The sequence below is a fragment of the Rhagoletis zephyria genome, unplaced genomic scaffold (genome assembly GCF_001687245.7).
Source record: "Rhagoletis zephyria isolate East Lansing unplaced genomic scaffold, Rhagoletis_zephyria_1.1 Rzeph_scaffold_00951, whole genome shotgun sequence".
NCBI lineage: Eukaryota > Metazoa > Arthropoda > Insecta > Diptera > Tephritidae > Rhagoletis > Rhagoletis zephyria.
Genome location: NW_016158035.1, coordinates 115,062 through 136,267, shown reverse-complemented (window position 1 = coordinate 136,267; position 21,206 = coordinate 115,062). Strand labels below are relative to the sequence as shown.

Sequence of the window (21,206 nt, the reverse complement as noted above, 5' to 3'; positions counted from 1 at the left end):
GCGTAAAAATGAAATGCTCTGTAGTAATGTAGCTAATTGTGTTTCAGATAAATTGACTTGCGGCTGTGGCGATTGTGCACCTGTTGCACCCTCGTTGTCAGGCAGATTCACTATAGTTGAATCTAACAGGCTTTCCTCCGAACTATTGTCGCTGCTTCCCTCTGGAGCAGCAATATCAATAAGCTTCGATTTGTTACGCGTTATCATCAAGACTCTTGAAAAGCGTATGTTGCAATATGGCGGCTNAGCAGTGGGTACAGTTTCTCCGCATAGTCCTCAGAAAACGTAAGAGTAGTTGCACGATGCGGCGCTGACAAAGATGTTGACGACGTCAGTAACGGTAATTGTTGTTGTGGCATCCCAAATGTTGCAGGCTGCGGCGGTGGGGCAGTATATGTTGATGTGTGTGACAGAGGCAGAGTATATGCCGTTGACTGCGGCGGTGGCAAATTATATGTTGATGTCTGTTGCAGTGGCAGAGTATATGCCGCTGACTGCGGCGGTGGCGTCGAAAGTGGCACTGGCTGCGGCTGTGGCGTCATTGACGGTTGCGAAAGTGGCAGCTCAGCATTTTGAATATCGTTTCTAGCCTCACTTTCTATTATGGCCCGGAGTTCCTTCATTTCATCCCGGCTGTGGCCAGTCTCTTGGCGAAGCTCATCCACAGATTGGCGTTAAAATGAAATGCTCTGTAGTAATGTAGCTAATTGTGTTTCAGATAAATTGACTTGCGGCTGTGGCGATTGTGCACCTGTTGCACCCTCGTTGTCAGGCATATTCACTATAGTTGAATCTAACAGGCTTTCCTCCGAACTATTGTCGCTGCTTTCCTCTGGAGCAGCAATATCAGTAAGCTTCGATTTGTTACGCGTTATCATCAAGACTCTTGAAAAGCGTATGTTGCAATATGGCGGATAAAGCAACTACAAACGCTTCACACAACCACGATAAAACAATTGTAAAAACGTATGTCAGAAAAACGAAACAAGGGAGTTAATTTTAAGTTGAATATCTAAATTCAAAAACTATGGCTCGCGGCCAAAAATATAAAGCAGACAAATTTTCAGTTTTCGTTCTTAGACTTCGTTCGGCTTCGTTTTACAATTGGTGTTTTTGTCGCGGCTTCTTTGAAAACTAATAACTAGAGCTGACGTTGAAAATCGTTTCAAAAGGGAATGGCGTTGCCATTGTGTTGTAATAGAAAATGTCCTTTTGAGTGGCCAGTGTTGCCGACAGTGGCAACATTGCTTTTTCGAGTATGCAGTCGCTAGCTGCGTTTCAGTGATCGCCGATCGAGATTTCATTTATTATTTTACATTATTTTGATAAAGAAAAGTTATGCAAATCAAAACATCGATATGATGCTGATAGAAAACTGGATTAAATTGCGATCAACTCTGTTTGCTTTGTTTCCTAATTAAGTGTGGAAATTTCAATTGACAACACCGACAAATGAATATATACACAAACAAATGTTCGGTTATGGTTAAAACAATTCAAGTTTTTGTATTGAATTTTTGGTTTAAAATTTATTTTTTCCTTTTCAGTAGGGTTTTTGCACATTATCTTCTGCGTGAGAATTGATCGTAATAGATACGGATCTGAATAAGCGACTGGAACACGGCTGTTTGTCAAAACCATACGATTTCGAACTCGCGTAAATGTACATTTGCTAAATGCGGTAGCATGAACGCTCATCGAAAACATATGTTCGAAAGTGCTAAACGTTGCATTTTAAATGCAGCAAAAACGCTGCATAAGGCGATTATGAATAGCTTTAGTTGTGACTTAGAATAGTTTCGACTTAGTTGAGTACTAAGGGCCGTTTGCACCATGTCTAGTTAATTCTAACTCCCAGTTAAACATCTTTATCGACGTTATCGACACCCATCATATAACATGTGATCGATAAAGCAGTTAACGTGCTTAACTGAAGGATGTACCTCCAGTTAGCGTTAACTAGACATGGTGCAAACGGCCCTTAATATGACTATGAATATGCGCCATTGACATTATTGCACGTCACCACGTTTATCGAAGTTCAATTGTTCCATTTTCTTGTATATTTTTAATTCAATCACTGCATCGAAAATATTCTTTTTTTTATATACGATGCATCGATGCATCGATGCAATATTTCGTTGCATCAGATCGAAAAAACGTCGATGTATTTTATTGACTTGCATCCCTAATAGGGCGTTAATGCTGAACGTTAAAGCTGCATTTAGCACATTTAGCTCTAATGCTACTCTAAATGTACATTTACTCATACAAAATTCTCTACCTAAATGCAACTAAATGCTATATATTTTTGGCATTAAGAATCTAAATGCCGAATGCAACTCTGTAATCTTCGAAAAAACACCACGATTCGAAGAAAGTGTAGCAAAAAAGAGTGGCAACATCGCTTGTTTGTGTACACTTACATACATATTTGTTTACATTCAGTTTTGCGTATACATACATATATTGTGATATTTGTGCCGTAATTTGCTTCATTTCATTTCATCAAATTTTCTTTGTGATTTTAATTAAATAAATAAGAAAAAATTATTAAAAATATGAAGCGAACGAGATGTCCATGGACCGCAGCAGCAGAGGAGGTGTTTGTGGAGTTGTGGCAGCAAAAAGTGGATGATTTGAGGGGGCCTAGGAAAAACAGCCATGTTTACCAAGAGATGGCGGCTGAAATGCAGATGCAGGGCTATAATGTCAACTCCTCATCAGTTAAAATGAAGATTGACAATCTGACGGCGAAATATAGGTAACATTAATCCTTTCAAGAAAGAATAAAATAAGTATTTTTGTACGCATTTTTCATAGAAGGGCCAAGACAGCTATGGGAACAACAGGAGGCTCTCCTGCATCATGGCCTTTATATGAGCAGGTGCACCAAATAATTGGTGGCTTCTCAATAAATAATGTAGAGGCTCTAATTGAAGAAAGTTTTGAAGGTAAGTGTCGATGGAAGACATTCAAATACTTTGCTTTTGATGCAAAACTATTTATTACATTTTATCTTAATCTATGTGCATAAATTGTAAAAATTCAGTTTCAGCTATCGCCGTTATCACCATTGCCGTCTAGTTCGTCCTCAGCATCCGACAAATCTGGAAGAAAAAAACAAATGGATCGGTTAGTGACGGTCTGCGAAAGCCTCCAGTCCAATTTTTCGGAAGCTATGGATAAATTTTCCAAATCAAACGAAGAATTGGTGGAACTTGAAAAAGCAAAACTGATGGCAATGCAGGAGCTGCAGAAAGACGCGAAAAGACTGACGGATGGTGTTTAGATTTTTTAAATAGATTTTAAGGAATAGTATGTAAGTCTTGTGAATGTAATAATTTTTTAACACATTTAATAGATTATAAGAAATAGTATGTAAAATCTAATGAAGTGAACTGTTTTTTTTATAGATTTTAGAATTACTCTTTAAGAAAATGGAATCAAATATGTTGTGATTTTTTTTTATGTTAAGAAAGTAGTAGCCATGATACAATAATTTTTAGAAGGTAGTTTCACTTCAAAATTTTTGACATAAACCGTGTCTGTGGCAAACGAGCAATGTGGCCACTGCTACGATATAGAACTTGGGGATTACCGCTTGTTATTTTAGATATTTTTTAACAGATCATGTAAAGATTTATATGTTTCATAACTGATCACTTAATTTTTAATATAAATATACTTATTTTATACATACATTTTTGCCACTGCTAATCACATGAATAAAAATCATAAAAATGAAAATATGACAGCAATATTTCTTGTTTATAATGGATTAGATTCATCGCACACCACGGACTTTATCGGCGGCCAATTTAGATGTGCTCGCTAGTCTTTCCATTGCACCACAACCTATTGGTCAGAGCGATTAAGCTGGTGTAATGTGCGCACCTCCATACATCTTCATGTACATATTTCAAGAGAGCCCTATCATTTAAATAGGCGGCCGATAAAGTCTGTGGTGTGCGGTGGCTCTTATAGCTGTGTCCTTACATCTATTCCGTTAATTTTTTATGAAGAAAATTATTACAAAATATTCGAAAATTTCTCTACTTACATGTTTGGCTTTTCTTTCTTTTATTTTTCCAACGTCAAAAGCTGGATTTTTTTTTTTGAAAAAGTTGGTACAACAAAAAATACGAAACACGTTTTCTGTCAGATAGCTAACATGGCCGATAAGAAGAAGAAGTGAAACTACCTTCTAAAAATTATTGTATCATGGTAGTAGCCTAGATTTTGTGATATGAACCTCTTTATTTGCAATGTAATATACAGTGCCGAACAGAAGTATTGGCACAGTGAATTTTTCGCAATATATGCAAAGTTCTTTATTCTAATTTATTTTCGATAATTTTTTGTAAAAATATTGTTCATTTTACACCAGAAAATATAATAATAAAGTCTCTCAACTTTGTGCAAAACTCAGGAAAATTCATAAAATTTGCACACTAATTAGCAACTTTTTATTCAACGCGATTTTGTAGCAACTTTAAACTTACACTTTGTTATACTAAATTTGAATGGGCTATAAAACTGCATACTTTGAATTTTTTTAAAAATCTTAATAAAAAGTTGCAAATCAGTGTGCAAATTTAAAGAATTTTCCTGAGTTTTGCACAAAGTTTAGAGATTTTATTATTACGTTTTCTGGTGTAAAAGGAACTATATTTTTGTAAAAAATTATCGAAAATAAATTAGAATAAAAAACTTTGCATATATGGCGAAAAATTCACTGTGCCAATACTTTTGTTCGCCACTGTACATATGTATGTATATTTCCTTTTTTGATTGACATTTTTTATTTTATAAACCGAATGAAGGCACTTTGGCTTTATATTAAGATGAAAAAATTAAACTGAAATAAATGTGATAATAACGTACTGAAGTATGAAGTGAAAGCATTCCTTATTGATTCAGCTTCTGTTAGGCTTTGGTGCAAATCCGCGGATTGTGGCTGCCTTCTACTGCTGTCGTTAGCGTTCTGCTTAGTTAGCCAAGAAAGTGAAACTTGGTCATTTTCCGCTATCAGAAAGTTGTGCAAGGCACAAGTTTTTATAATGGAATTCGCATTGTCAATTCTGTTATCAAAGCCTTTTCCAATTCGACGAAACCTATAATTGTACATACACATGCATGTAGGTTATTCTTTTAAGTGTTTTTATTTAAAATCCAGTTTTATGTTGCTTAATTGCCTTACTTTCAGTTGTCCAAAAGCATTTTCAACGACTACGTGATTTCGAAAGTTGATAATTGAAAGTTTTTTGCGCTGGTGTTTTATCCAAACTGAATGGAAAAGGTTTCATTAGATATTTAAAAAAACGAAAAGCGGAGTCTCCAAGAATGACAACTGGTATATCAAAGTTTCCTAATTTTGTGCTCATTGAGTTCAGAAGCGAACATTTATCTAGCTCTCTCTTTAAGCTGGACTTTTCAAAGATTTTGGAATCATTGCATCGTCCGGGACTGCCAACGTTTATATACAGAAAACGATATCTTAAAAAGAAACGAAAAAATATATGCACTGCGACGTCTTATTCGTATAAACATGCAAGTAAAAGTTCGTGTATAATACCTTGCGTCAACAAGAGCTAGTAAAACTGTCGAATACCATCCTTTATAGTTGATATAATCTACTGCTTCTTCCGTTCTAGGTCGAATTTCTATGTGGCATCCATCTTAAAAATATTATATGTAGCTGTTTATACACAGTTTTACAATTTTAGAAAAAGCTTACCAAGCGCTCCCAAACATTGAGGGAATCCAATGCTTTTAAAACCATCAACACACTCTTCAATGGTCCCGTTTCCCAAGCATATAGAATTCTGGAAGTTGGTTTTTTTCTTTTTAATGTGATCCAGAAAGCTACACAATTTCTGGAAAGCCCGTCTTTTCAATCTAAAGTTTTGCTTGAAGAAATCATTTCCGCAGCATTGAAACTCGACTTCCCAAAACGTGCTAGCTCGATTCTGGAAAATTAAGTACATATATACGTAAATATACATAAAACATATACTTTATTGTTTTGGTACCTCTTGCCTCGCACAGGTTCTTTCGTTAGTAGGAAGTTCCAAGTGGATGTACTCCCAAATGACTACTTGCACGTTTTTGTACAAGAACAGACAGAACATTAACTAAATGCGGCACCGTGAACACTCTTCGAAAAACCAATATTCGAAATTGATAAATGTGCTTTTAAATGTCAGCATGAACGCTGCATTAGGCAAATATGGTGCCGCACACAAGCATGCCAAATTTAGTCAGAAAGAAGAAAGTTGCAGAGTTGCTTTTTTTGAAAATTAATACTACGTTCAAATTGACGAGCTAAACATGTTAAATGGGGTTGAACCAGTTAAATGAACAAAACATGTTCATGAACAAGTTAAATCGCATGCAATTCTTGTTGGAAAATTGAACCAGTTAAATCATTTAACTCGTTTGAAAACCAGTTCAGCGTACAGTTGTATCAGAAAGCTTTCTGCTCCGGCCAATCAGAAAGACCCAAAAGCTTTNAATCTACTGCTTCTTCCGTTCTAGGTCGAATTTCTATGTGGCATCCATCTTAAAAATATTATATGTAGCTGTTTATACACAGTTTTACAATTTTAGAAAAAGCTTACCAAGCGCTCCCAAACATTGAGGGAATCCAATGCTTTTAAAACCATCAACACACTCTTCAATGGTCCCGTTTCCCAAGCATATAGAATTCTGGAAGTTGGTTTTTTTCTTTTTAATGTGATCCAGAAAGCTACACAATTTCTGGAAAGCCCGTCTTTTCAATCTAAAGTTTTGCTTGAAGAAATCATTTCCGCAGCATTGAAACTCGACTTCCCAAAACGTGCTAGCTCGATTCTGGAAAATTAAGTACATATATACGTAAATATACATAAAACATATACTTTATTGTTTTGGTACCTCTTGCCTCGCACAGGTTCTTTCGTTAGTAGGAAGTTCCAAGTGGATGTACTCCCAAATGACTACTTGCACGTTTTTGTACAAGAACAGACAGAACATTAACTAAATGCGGCACCGTGAACACTCTTCGAAAAACCAATATTCGAAATTGATAAATGTGCTTTTAAATGTCAGCATGAACGCTGCATTAGGCAAATATGGTGCCGCACACAAGCATGCCAAATTTAGTCAGAAAGAAGAAAGTTGCAGAGTTGCTTTTTTTGAAAATTAATACTACGTTCAAATTGACGAGCTAAACATGTTAAATGGGGTTGAACCAGTTAAATCATTTAACTCGTTTGAAAACCAGTTCAGCGTACAGTTGTATCAGAAAGCTTTCTGCTCCGGCCAATCAGAAAGACCCAAAAGCTTTCATTTGACACGCCAACATTCAAAAAATTTATATTCTGAAAAATATTAAAAATTAAAAATTATCAAAAAATATTAAAATTATATGCATGTCTGCCCCGCCAAAAAATAGGCAAAGGCGGTAATTAGTTATTGCCCATGAGGTCTCACCGTACGCAGAGATAAATAGTGCATACGAACTAAACATTTTGAAAACTCTAAGTATTCCGTATGCGTTAATATCATGAATCAGACGTTCGCACAAAACAAATTGAAACACAAAAAATGGATTTGAATATTTTTTTTAGAATTTTTATTGGTAATCAAACAACCGTCAAAGTTAACTCCAAATTTCCATGTGGACGATTGTGTTTTCCAAAAAGCTCTTTTTCATTTAACAAGTTAAATGGGGCCAATTTGAACGTAATTAAAAGAGAAAATTCGATTTTTTTCTAGAAAAAATCGATTTTATCCGAATTTTAGCACCACAAAATTCGATTTGAAAAATTCGCCTTTAGGAGCTTAATTGCGATTAAAATTCGTATCTCGACGCTTCGAATATCGAATTTACCCATTCCTAAGGCCGTGGTTATGCCACCAATTTTAATTGGCAATCAAAAGAGAAAAATTTCGGTGATTGGTGAGAAGTGGTTACGCTCTGTTTGCTGATTGGCGAGCACTGGGTTGCTTCTTAAGAAATGCCTTTTTCCATTTCATACAATTTCGCACACAATGGCAGCACTGAAGTAAAAATGCAACTAAAAATGGATCAAAAGTGAAGTCGGAATATGAAAAATGGAAGAACTACTTAATATTTTTTCATTCTTTAATATTTAGTTTTTATAATAATATTTTGTTTAATATCTACTTTATAATAATAATAAAAAAATATTTTTTACTATTCTAATATACTAATACTATTTCGCAAAATAGCGTATTGTCACCCTGAAAAATTGGTGTTGGGTTCACCCAGCAAATCGTGCTGGCTGTTCGATTTTGAAAATTCTCTCACTCCGTGCTGTGCACAACAACAATTGCACGGTGTTTGCCAATCGAAATTGGTGGCGTTATAGGGCATTCGCACGCGGCGATTTTACAGGCAACAAAAGTTGAATGCGAAGTTGAATGAGAAGTTGAAAGTGAAAAAGTTGCGATCCCTATTCAAACGAGGCGATTTTGGATTCAACACGAATTGTTATTTACATTATTTAAAATGAATTTAAATCGCAAAATTTTATCAATTGGCGTAAATTTGGTAAGCCAAGCGTTGGTAAAGGTGCTTTTTTACTAAGTTTTACCAAGCCACTCGCCAGAATACTATTTCAAAATGGTGGTATGTATACAGAATGTAAACAAACACAGCGTTGCAAGGAAAAAAAGTTGAACGAGCTCAAAGTTGGCTGGCGACCATCTTTGTTGAAAGCGATTAGTTGAAAGGCAGTTCGGAAGAGGCGATTTTTGCTTTCACCTAAAAGCTGCCTGAAAAATCGCCGCGTGCGAAAGCCCTATACCCACGGCCTAAACGGAACATACGTATAGGGATAAATCGATACCATCAAGGTATTACTCAAATCAGTACTTGTACTTGTATCAAACAAGGTATCGATACCTACTCAGTATGGGAAAGGTATCAATCACTTTACATAGACTACGATTTACATATTTTTCAAAGTAATTGTATTGTTACGATTATCCTCGAAACCTTGAGGGATTTCCCAAATAGCTTCCGGCTCGTATCGCTGGATTGTTAAATAAATGCTAACGATGGCCAAATTGTAGTACAATTAACTTTATTGTACGACAAACAATTTACAATACTTGCTAATACAGTAAAAACACTTTACAATACTTGTTAAAGCAATAACAACGCTTTACTAAACTTGTTAACACAATAAGGGCCGGTTACTCAATGTCTGGTTAACACTAATATGCTGTTAAACATCGTTATCGACGTTACCGACTCCCTGTTATATGCATGGAGTCGAAGACGTCGGTAACGATGTTTAAACGCAGATTAGTGTTAACCAGACATTGAGTAACCGGCCCTTAAACTTAAAGCTTGCTTATTCGCAATTCACTTCTCTGCTCACTTTACTTGTAGCTTGCTGACTTGTATCTAACTCACTTCGCTGTGGCGGCGCCCTTATATACCTGCGATGGTACTTATGGCAACCCTAGAACGTTCTGAAGTTTATCGCTCATCCTCTTTCTCTCGCTGTTCGCATTGTTCATCCAACTTGACGTTTCTCTTTGTGGAACATTCTACGTCATTCCTCGAACATTCTGCCTATTTCTCGTTGTTCGCTTCGCGTTGCCGCAGTTTTCGCCACACTGCGCTCCACCTAAGTCTGATCGTCCCGATCAGACACACTTGCTGCTCCAAACGTTGCCAGTCTTTCATCTTGGTTCTCAGTCTACCAGCTGTCTGGATTCGATGCACTGCGTCCTTCAGCCGTTTGTCAATCCTATACGGACCTTTCCAGTTACGATGTTGTTCGGAGGTGAAGCCTTTCTTCGGCTGCGGCATGTGCAACAGCACCAAATCGCCTTCCTGTAGCTCCTCTCGGCTCGATGTATTACTGGACATTGTTTCCAGCTTATCTCCGGTGGTGCTCCATCTCACATGGTCGTGCTTCTGCCGGTCACTGGTGGTGACCAGACCATGTCTCCTCTTGTAGGCACCCTTTTTTCCAGATCTATGCCGCATCCTCTGTCCATGACACCGAGGCTCCTGCCTTCGTGCTGCACTGCCTTTAGCACATCTTGATAAATCCGGTTCCTCACGCTGAAACTTGCCCAGTGTTTCCGCATCTCGCTCCTTCACCGGCGTCAACATCATTGACCGGACATGTATAACCTCATCCTTGGCTTCCGGCTTAACTGCTCGCCTTTGCCGGCCACCTTTTTCGGGACACTTCACACCGCGCCTACTGCTCCCACAGCCGCTTCCATTTCCGGCCACCGGCGTACTACCATTGCAACGTGGTTTAGCGGCTTTCCTCCTCCGGAAACACTGCCTGGCTTGCCATGACCACTTCCTTGTTGCGACCCCTTCTTCACTGAGCTGGCGGAGCCGTCACGCTTTTCCTGTATCGGTGAACAACTTCCTTCTCCTGACGAAACCATTTCGTCTCCATCACTGTCAACCTCTGCCCAACTAAACACTTCCGTTCCTGTGGAATCTTCGACACTTCCTCTAAGGCTAATCGTCTGCTGCAGCACTGGCTGTCGTAACCAACCCTAAGTGGCACTTTCCTGTGACGATCTGTCAGGATCATTCTCTGGAGGTCAATCTCATGCCTTGGCCAAGTAAGAAATCCACGCCGATGATGACTTCATCCAAAATGTCTGCCACTATAAACTTAGTGTACGAGGCCACACCGTCGATTATTACCTCGCATGGTACTTCTCCTAACACTTGGGTGCATTCACCAGTTGCAGTCTGCAGCTTTGCTCCAGGCAGTGGCTTCACATAAAAAGTGGCCAAATCCGGTCGAATAATGGAATGTGTCGCTACAGTATCCACTGTCAGTACTCTCTCCTGCCCATTCACACATCCACCAACACTGAGGTTGCATGCTTTCCGGGCAATTTGTGAGACGGAGATTATGGGCCCTTCAACTTTTGAATTGGCTTCGTCTCCTTCAGCCCTGCGTTTGCGTCCTGCTGAATTGTTGAGCCCGCTGGAACTTGCGCTGCAATCGCGGGCGAAGTGGCCTGGCTTTCCTCATTCAAAACATTTGCCAGATCCATTCTTTTTCTCGCCCAGCAGTTGGATAATATTCTTCAGCATTTCATTTGTCTCGTCCGGTATTTCCACTTCCACGCGATGTGCTTTGTAGGCTGGTCTACTTAGGAGTGCTGCCGTTTCACGTGTCTCAGCATACGAGACGGTTTCAGCAAATGTTGCCTTTGGATTCGCGTACGTCTCTCGCATGTCCCGCATTCCGTTGATGAACCTCTGGATTTTTACCCTTTCAAGGGGCTCACCAGATGCGTCTCCAATTGCCAAATGAGCCAACCTTTCAATCTCAGAGGCGAATTCCTGTAAAGTCTCGTTGGATTTCTGGCAGCGATTCTCCAGCTCCATCTGGTAAATCTGTCTCCTGTGCTCACTACCATAACGTATTTCCACTGCACCCATTAATGCATCGTAATTGTTCCTTTCACAGTCGGGAATAGTCTGCAAGATTTCCGCTGCAGGTCCTTTCAATGCGACGAATAAAGCAGCGGATTTATCCTCCATGCTCCAACGATTTGCTGTAGCCGTCTTTTCGAACTGGAGCTTAAAGACCTCGAAAGGAATAGTGCCGTCAAAGGATGGAGTCTTTACCTTGGGTGCGCTCGTCTAAGTAGCTGGACGATTCAACTGTAAATCACGAAGACGGCCTTCCAACTCCTCTACTTTGTCCTGTCTCTCTTCGATTTTGCCCTGTATTTGTGTAATTTTCGCACCCTGTGCTTCCAGCTGGGATGATATACGTGTCTCTTGTGCCAGTAGCTGAGTTTCTAGCCGGGATGACACCTGCGCTGATACCTCTGAAGATATACGTGTCTCCAGCGCTTGCATCTGGGATGACAGCTGTGATTACATCTGTGACATGCGTGTATCCTGTGCTTGCATCTGTGACTACAGCTGTGATGACATCTGTGACATGGCATCAAATAACGTTTTCATGTCTATAGCTGTTGATGAACTAACAGACTTTTGCTGTTCTTCAACCTTCCCGGATGTCTGCTGCAATGCTAACGATGACCAAATTGTAGTAGAATTAACTTTATTGTACAACAAACAATTAAAATACTTGCTAAAACAGTAAAAACACTTTACAATACTTGTTAGAGCAATAACAACGCTTTACTAAACTTGTTAACACAATTAAACTTATAGCTTGCTTATTCGCATCTCACTTCTCTGCTCACTTTACTTGTAGCTTGCTGACTTGTATCTAATACTAGGTTCACATATAAGAAGATTATCTACTTTTTCGAGATTAACTCTTAATCCGTAATTAAATTACGAGATTACCCATACAAAATTCGTCCCCCGTTAATCTGTAATTATAAAATAATCTCAGATTATAACGATAGTTTTCTCCATACAACTCTGTGTTTTCTGTGTTATCGATAATTATTACTACGAAGTAAAGGAGAAACGTCAAAGTAAAAAGTAAACGAAATGGACGCCGGCAAAGAAAAGAGGTTTGTAAACATACTTCTCATAAAGTATTTATTAAATAATATTATTAATGCATATATATTACAGAAAGAAGCGATCGCAATGGCATAAAGAAGAAGTCGACCTTCTTCTGGATTTGTGGGAGGAAAAGTTGCCGCAACTTCGAGGCTGCAAACGAAACTCCCATGTATATGCGGACATGGCAGTGGAAATGGCCACAAGAGGCTTTGTATTTTCCGCAAACGAAATTCAAGTCAAAATACATAATTTAACCAATAAATATAGGCAAGTTTTTCATCTATGCAAATTTAATTGTAAAAATATAATTCTTATTTCACAGAGATGAGAAAAAGATTGTTGGGCCTTCAGGCGGCACACCATCTGCGTGGGGGCACTACAACAAAGTGCACCAAATCCTCGGCGCTACAAGTCCTTTAACTTGGAAGCAATAGTGGAGGAGAGTACAGGTTAGTACGGTGAAGCACTATAATCTTATGCTTATACACTGACGCACACTCAAAGTTGTACTGTGATCTATTAACAATATTCACAATTGGGCTATTCAGGATGTTGTGGAAATGGTCTTGGACTTGCAGTTGGAATTGCATTAGCAAATTTTATGATTGCTGCCATAGCAACCGTTTGCATTTTATTGTTGTGAATTTACAAATGCAACGAATATCCTAATTCAAGAGCATATGCACGAGATTCGGAACGGCCCTCATATTTTCCTTTTGGAATGTTTTTCGTTGATGTTTCATGAATGTAGTATTTTTAGCAACTTCGAACTTGCACTTTGTTATACTTAATTCAATTGGCTACAAATCCGCATACTAATTTTTTAGAAATTCTAAATAAAGAATGAAATTTGGATTTTCATGATTTTTGTTAGATAATTAACTATAAAAAATGAAGAACCAATCCAAATGATAAACACTGTGGATATTGTAAAAATATCACTGTATAATTGTGAGTGTGTGTCACGTGTTTATTGTTTATCATTTTCTAAATTATTACAGTTGAGACACTTGAAGTTGTGGTAGATGAAGAGTGCTACAATAGGCCCTCTGAAATTGAAGCAACTTCTCCTTCGCCTGAATTTTTAATACTGGAGGAATGTTCTTCAGAACCTCCGAAAAAGCGGAGGAAAAAAAAAGAAAATGTTAATTTCCAAGATGAATTTATTGAAGAATTTCGCGCGGCCAACCAAACAATCGCTTTGGAAATGAAAGAGCTGAAAGAGGATAGCAAAGAAGCCCTGCAAATTGAAAGGGATCGGAATGCTATTCTCGAAAAATTTCTAGAGGCTTTCAAACAAAATAAGTAATAAAATTTCGGGTCATTTCCAAATTGCAGGAAGGAAATAAAAGTGCCTTACTGTTTAATTTAAGTGTCCTGCTTAATGTTATTTGGGGATGATCCTAAATAAAATTACTTATTTTATAAATCTTTTTATTTGGTAAATTTATTTAAATATAGTTGATAGCTCAACGAAAACCGTGTAAAACAAAGTTCGGAATTTTGTAGAAAATTTAGAAAAAATTAAATTGTCCCCAAAATACAAGTTTTTTAACAAGAATTTTATGAAAATTTTAGGAATGCTTGCAATTTATGTACAAGAATTTAAAATGGGCTATAAAGCTTCATTAATAAATTTGGTGAAAATTTGATTTTTCCTAAATTTTCTACAAAGTTCAGAACTTGGTTTTACAGTTTTCGTTGAGCTATCAACTATATTTAAATAATAAATTTACCAAACAAAAAGATTTATAAAAAAGTAATTTTATTTAGGGTCATCTCCAAATAACATTAAGGCGGACACTTAAATTAAACAGTAAGGCACTTTTATTTCCTTCCTGCAATTTGGAAATGGCCCGAAACTACACACTTGGCCAAAAGTATTAGGTACCCCAATATAACACATTTTTTTTTTTAATTTTTCTTTTGTTTATTTAATGTTTAATATTTTTTTTATAAACTCCTGGCTCACTATTTAACAAAAAAACACATACATCCAAATTCTAAACTTTGTGAAAAAAATATAACAGTTCTGCAAACTTTAACCAACATTTCCAACTTTTTATTCAGAAGGTTTGGAAAAAATTAGGTATGCAGTTTTGTAGCCCATAAAATTTTAGTATACATAGTAGTATTTAGTAGTTATTAAAGAATCCCGTTCGTTTTTTACGATTTTTTTCGTTGACGGTGTCATACACTTTCATCCGTAAAATGTTTTTTATATACAAGAAAATGCCCAATACCGTCAACGCTTCCTTTTGATACTCCAAACAGCCGGCCGATTGTCCTGTATTCAGCTGAGGAACCAAGCGCATATAAAGCAATCGCGACACGCTTATCTAAAGGGATGCATTTCCTAAAAGTTGTATCGGCTTTTGCAATGGACGTCACCTCGTTGCATAAAAAGGCGAAGGATTCGCGGCTCATTCTAAAGCACTCCTTAAAAAATTGGTCGCTGCTGGCAGGAATGTCCAGAACTTACCGTGTCTCGCCTACAATACACATAAAAGCGTTGATTATTATATTCACTAATAAAAAAAAAATAGCTGCTATAATTGCTTACGTGTGTCCACAGACGCTTTGGCGTGTTATTCCTTATTATAAAATATAATAAAGAGTTTCGCATTCGTATTGCTGCCATAATTTTTTTCAATCTCAGTAGCCGCCTTTTTCGGATCTCTTCCAACTGTCTATTACTGGAAGCCAATTGCGCAATTAATTGAACTATTGCATCTTTTTGCCTTCTTTCCATATCGTTAATAATTAATAATAATTTAGCAAACGAAAAACACTTAAATGTTCCACCAAACTATTGTCCATGAACAAAAAACTTGTCAAAACAATCTTGACAGCTGATTGTCAATTTTGCAGCCAAACTCCTATATGTGAACGGGTAGTTTAGTTAACGCAGATTTATTGCTAATCTCTTTATATGTGAACATAATATAACTCACTTCGCTGTGGCGGCGCCCTTATATACCTGCGCTCGTACTTATGGCAACTCTAGAACGTTCTGAAGTTTATCGCTCATTCTCTTTCTCTCGCTGTTCGCAGTGTTCATCCAACTTGACGTTTCTCTTTGTGGAACACTCTACGTCATTCCTCGAACATTCTGCCTATTTCTCGTTGTTCGCTTCGCGTTGCCGCAGTATTCGCCATAGAATTGTGTTTTTTTTCACAAAAAATATGTATTTTTACAAGATTATATATCTTTTAATAATTTTTCAGAAAAAATTTAGAATTAAATATATTTTTACAAGATTAATAGATAAAGTTTTTTCATATAAAATGAGTTTAACAAAATAACTCCTTTTTTCTTATATTTCCCAAAAACTTTTCGAAGTGTTTTCCTGAAAGGCGGTTTCGAGATTTTAATATAGTTGTATCTGTTTTCGAGAAAAGGCTCTCGCAAGGGACAGATGACCCGACAACCGTTACGTATAGACGCAGTGTTGCCGTTGAGAATTTTCAGAAAGTCGAATTAAGGGATTCGTTGACGAGAAAAGGGGTCACCATATTATTTTTTGCTTTTCTTTACTAGTAAAAGAATAAATTTGTTGACTTTAAAAAGAAAATAGTGGGACAAGCTTTTCACAAAACAAGGTTGCAAACATACACATAAATCGAGAAGAGTTACGTTTCTTTTAAAAGTTTTAAGTGATGCATTTTTTCGTACTTACAGGAGGAAATATGTTTTAATAGCATGGTTCTGTTAACGTTTCCTAAAGTCTCTGAAAAGGGGCAAAGGTCGCACATAATTTTGGAAAAGGGTCAAAAAATCAAAATTTTCAGAGTCGGGTCAAAGGATATTGGCGCTCAAAAAGGGTTAAATTGCCACTTTATGCAGCGTCTTTGCTGCATTTAAAATGCAACATTTAGCACTTTCGAACATATTTTGTCGAAGAGCGTTCATGCTATCGCATTTAGCAAATGTACATTTACGCGAGTTCGAAATCGTATGCTTTTGACAAACAGCCGTGTTCCAGTCGCTTATTCAGAACCGTATCTATTACGATCAATGCTCACGCAGAAGATAATGTGCAACGCTACTGAAAAGGAAAAAATAAATTTTAAACCAAAACTTCAATACAAAAATTTGAATTGTTTTAACCATGACCGACCATTTGTTTATGTATATATTTATTCATTTTTCGGTGCTGTCAATTAAAATTTCCTCACTTAATTAGGAAACACAACAAACAGAATTGATCACAAATTGATCCAGATTTCTATCAGCATCACATCGATATTGAATTTTCTTAACTTTTCTTTATCCAAATAATGTAAAATAATAAATGAAATCTCGATCGGCGATCACTGAAACGCAGCTAGCCACTGTATACTCGAAAATGCAATGTTGCCACTTTTTATCATTAAACCATGTTCGAATCGTGGAAATTTTGGAAGATCACAGGGTTGCTTTTAGCATTTAGATTCTTAATCAAAAATGGAGTTGCATTTAGTTGCATTTAGGTGACAAATTTTTTTATGGATAAATGTGCAGCGTTTTTGCTGCATTTAAAATGCAACATTTAGCTCTTTCGAACATATGTTTTCGAAGAGGGTTCATACTATCGCATTTAGCAAATGCACATATACGCGAGTTCGAAATCGTATGCTTTTGACAAACAGCCGTGTTCCAGTCGCTTATTCAGATCCGTATCTATTACGATTAATTTTCATGCAGAAGATAATGTGCAAAAACCCTACTGTAAAGAAAAAATAAATTTCAAACCAAAAATCAATAGAAAAACTTGAATTGCTTTAACCATAACCGAACATTTGTTTGTGTATATATTCATTTGTCGGTGCTGTTAATTAAAATTTCCTCACTTAATTAGGAAACAAAACAGAGTTGATCACAAATTGATCCAGATTTCTATCAGCATCACATCTATGTTGAATTTGCTTATCTTTTCCTTATCCAAATAATGTAAAACATTAAATGAAATCTCGATCGGCGATCACTGAAACGCAGCTAGCCACTGTATACTCGAAAAAGCAGTGTTGCCACTTTTTCTCATTAAACCATGTTCGAATCGTGGAAATTTTAGAAGATCGCAGGGTTGCTTTTAGCATTTAGATTCTTAATGCAAAAATGGAGTTGCATAAATGTACATTTAGAGTAGCATTTAGAGCTAAATATGCTAAATGTGCTTTTACGCGTACGCAAAAACAGCCCATTAGAGGCCCTGTGCCAATTGATAGAAAATAGAAAATTTTGACGGATCAAAGGAAAAATTTGACATTTCTCGTGGTGAATATGAACGTCAAAATTTTACCTAGGTCATGGGGCTAGGTAAAATTTTGACAGCTTATAACCATGTATACACATAATATTGCTTGGCGGTAATAAGGAGTGAACATGAAAATGAAAGCTGACACAGCATAAAAAAAGCGTACGTTACTTGCAAATTATAAAATAAATATAAATTTTAAGAATTTCAGCAACACACAAAAATAAAGCTTTCGCACGAGCGTTTGTTTGGTTTTTCAACTGTCAAAATTTTACTCTGCATTTGGCACAGCAAAATTCAATTTATTTGTACACCATAGCAAATTTTTCCACCCCGTCTCACCACGGAGAAAAAAGTTACCGATTGGCACAGGCCCAGAGTAGCATATAGAGCTAAATGCGCTAAATCTAGTTTTACGCGTAAGCAAAAACAGCCCATTAGTCGCACAACGGCAATACTGTATATAGGGCATTCGCACGAGGCGATTTTACAGGCATCAAAAGTTGAATACGTAGTTGAATGACAAGTTGAGTGTGAAAAAGTTGCCATCCCTATTCAGACGAGGCGATTTTGGATTCAACACGAATCGTTATTTACATTATTGAAAATGAATTTAAATCGCAAAATTTTATTAATTGGCGTAAATTTGGTAAGCTAAGCGTTGATCTGAGCTGAGCTGAAAGATAAAATAAGAGTAAAAAAGTAAAATAGAAAAAAAGTATGTATACAGAACAGTGTTGGCATTTTTGGTACAATTGTACTTGTTTGATACAATTTCATTTACAATATACTTTCCTACTACGCAGTACTTTTTAGTACAATTTTGTAATGAATACTAAAAATATACAGCTCTGAAAATTCACAGCAAGAAATTCTTTGTATTCTCTTTTGTTCGCCAGTTCGTATTTACCTTTGTAAGTTTTGAAAAATGGCTTGAACGAACCAGTATAATACAGCCTAGGCAAATTTTTAAAGAAACTTTTCGATACTAAGTTTTATTAAAACAAAATGTCGAAGTCAACTTCATATAGAAAGAAAGTCTTCGTTAGTTATAAGAAGAGATTTTCTTAAATATAATACCTTTACGGCACTCACATATTGACAAGATTTACTATTTATTTTATTATTCTTTAATTTTAACTATCTGTTTATAAAATATAATGTATTCTTTAAGAAAAACTGTATAAACCCAAGATTAAATCTATGCGAAACATCCAAAAACCAACATACTTTCGTAAAAATTTCAAGCTTTATCAATATTCTTTAGTTTTTAGCCCATTCAATTTTAGTATAATAAAGTGCAAGTTTAAAGTAGCTGGGACTTACCGTTGAACTTGGCAATTTTGTTTTGTCGACGATGTCAGCCATTTTCTTCCATACGAAGTGTGTTCGACGATTTTTTTATATGGAGGAAATTAGCAACACCTTCATCAAAGAAATCTTAAAAAACTTAGTTATATTAAAATTTAATGGGCTAAAAAACCACACACTCAAAATAAATCTAGGAAATCGAATTAAATAGATCGAAATTTTTACGAAAGTGTGTTGGTTTTTTTAATGTTGCACAAAGTTTGAACCTTGGATTTGTACGGCTTTTCTTAAAATATAAACCGTATTTTTACAAAAAATAATTAAAATTTAATAATATTAAGATAAATGGTCAAATCTTGTCGTAAAGTTTTGATAAGCACTTGAAATGCTATAAAAATGTCAAATTTTAGTACTGAATCCAAAGAAAATGTCTCTTTTATCCATTAATATCAACTTAAATATGCTTTTTGTTAAGATGTATACCTGAAAATGTGTGCATACATATTTGCGTTAAATGCAATACATGTGCACGTGGAATCAATTTGTAAAAGTGTAAAATACGTAAACGTATGTACATAAACAATAAAACTTTCTCATGAATACCATAAAATCATTGGTCTTGAAGGGAATGTACTAAGAAAATATATGAGCGAATTAAAAAGTGTATACAATTTATAGCCAAAAGTACATTTTTTGTATAGATTTCGTACTAAAGGAACAATTTGATATCCCAACACTGATACAGAATGTAAACAAACACAGGGTTGCAAGGAAAAAAAGTTGAACGAGCTCAAAGTTGGCTGGCGACCAACTTTGTTGAAAGCGATTAGTTGAAAGGCCGTTCGGACGAGGCGATTTTTGCTTTCAACTAAAAGTTGCCTGAAAAATCGCCGCGTGCGAAAGCCCTATCATTCAACTCCGCATTCAACTTTTGTTGCCTGAAAAATCGCCTGGTGCGAAAGGTCTATTAATGGGATACTTTTCAAAGAAAATCCTGAAGCATAATAAGTTTTTCGCTTCCGATACAAGAACTTTTTTCGATACCTACTTGGATCGTAGCAAAAAGTATCGAGTACAAAAATACTTAATAAATTGAGAAAAGTGCCTAGTATGTACTTGGATTTACTTGTATCGATTTATCCCTGCATACCTATATATCCCTAGACAAAGGTGGAAATTTATTTATACATAATTGAAAAAGCATTCCAATCATTAGACGAATTCAATTTAGAAATATGACTATTTTAACTAAACCGTCAAATGAAAAAACAGCAGAAAAGCTTGCTCTACCGTTGAATTTAGGTAGACACGATGATACATCATTGAATGGAGGCGTAGCAGACTCGACTCTTTTGAGCGTAAGTTTCATTTTTTATAAACAATGTTCCATTATAAAAGTATGATACAAAAAAGAAAGGAGTTCCGTTCAAAATGTATTTAAAAAACCTCTGTGCTATTGTTACTTTTTCGTAGGCATATTAACAACCTAACAATTAGGCAGATTGTGACGTTTCGTGCTACCATACCCATGTAAATATACCATGATTTAATTATTGGAGCAAGTAACACGGCGTACACATATGATGGATGAGACAATTTTTCCAAGACAATGGGAAAATTTGAGTATGCGGACGGCAAATTCTAGAAAAAGTTGGGTTGAGGGGACTCCCTGATTTCAAAAATACCCCTTTTTTTAGCAACCCTATAGTTTTTATATAATTTATTGTTAAAGTTTTCATATAAACGATGAATAAGATAGCAAAATAACATAAAACTTGGTGCTGCCAGACTGAAATTTTGAATGATAGCGGATTTTTAATACGGAATTTTCACTTAGTAGAATTCTCCTTTCTGTGCTGCCGAAGAAGGGGGGGCTGAACACATTTTGCAGATAACACCTTTCTGCGTAGGCGGCCTTCGGCCGCACTTAGGGATTATAACTCTCACTACGTAGGATTCTCCTTTCTGTGTTGCCAAAGAAGAGGGGCTGAACACCTTTTGCAGAGAACACCTTTCTGCGTAGGCGGCCTTCGGCCGCACTTAGGGATTATAACCCTCACTACGTAGAATTCTTCTTTCTGTGTTGCCAAAGAAGAGGGGCTAAGCACCTTTTGCAGAGAACACCTTTCTGCGTAGGCGGTCTTCGGCCGCACTTA

The 21,206-nt window shown here is 36.5% G+C and overlaps 4 protein-coding genes across 4 annotated transcripts in view; 3 read left to right on the top strand and 1 right to left on the bottom strand.

Annotated features, from left to right (window-relative positions):
* Nucleotides 1-2,519: 2,519 nt before the first annotated feature.
* On the top strand, nt 2,520-3,285 carry LOC108362152 (myb/SANT-like DNA-binding domain-containing protein 1). Its single transcript, XM_017615015.1, has 3 exons — nt 2,520-2,764; nt 2,824-2,954; nt 3,053-3,285. Exons 1-3 carry the CDS (start codon nt 2,562-2,564, stop codon nt 3,085-3,087), a joined length of 369 nt encoding a protein of 122 aa, XP_017470504.1. The 5' UTR covers nt 2,520-2,561; the 3' UTR covers nt 3,088-3,285.
* A 1,915-nt stretch (nt 3,286-5,200) lies between these two features.
* LOC108362151 (uncharacterized) lies at nt 5,201-6,235 on the bottom strand. Its single transcript, XM_017615014.1, has 4 exons — nt 6,036-6,235; nt 5,741-5,972; nt 5,579-5,681; nt 5,201-5,499 (listed from the first exon to the last, which is right to left on the bottom strand). Exons 1-4 carry the CDS (start codon nt 6,132-6,134, stop codon nt 5,226-5,228), a joined length of 708 nt encoding a protein of 235 aa, XP_017470503.1. The 5' UTR covers nt 6,135-6,235; the 3' UTR covers nt 5,201-5,225.
* A 6,104-nt stretch (nt 6,236-12,339) lies between these two features.
* On the top strand, nt 12,340-14,698 carry LOC108362153 (myb/SANT-like DNA-binding domain-containing protein 1). Its single transcript, XM_017615016.1, has 4 exons — nt 12,340-12,507; nt 12,572-12,769; nt 12,825-12,951; nt 13,504-14,698. The coding sequence occupies exons 1-3, from the start codon at nt 12,485-12,487 to the stop codon at nt 12,934-12,936; spliced, it is 333 nt and encodes a 110-aa protein (XP_017470505.1). The 5' UTR covers nt 12,340-12,484; the 3' UTR covers nt 12,937-12,951; nt 13,504-14,698.
* Nucleotides 14,699-19,998: 5,300 nt separating this feature from the next.
* Nucleotides 19,999-21,206, top strand: part of LOC108362150 (integral membrane protein 2B) — a 90,725-nt gene continuing 89,517 nt past the window's right edge. Inside the window, exon 1 of the mRNA XM_017615013.1 lies at nt 19,999-20,408. Within this exon, the coding sequence (XP_017470502.1) occupies nt 20,286-20,408 (123 nt within the window). The 5' untranslated portion in view covers nt 19,999-20,285. The remainder of the gene's footprint in view (nt 20,409-21,206) is intronic.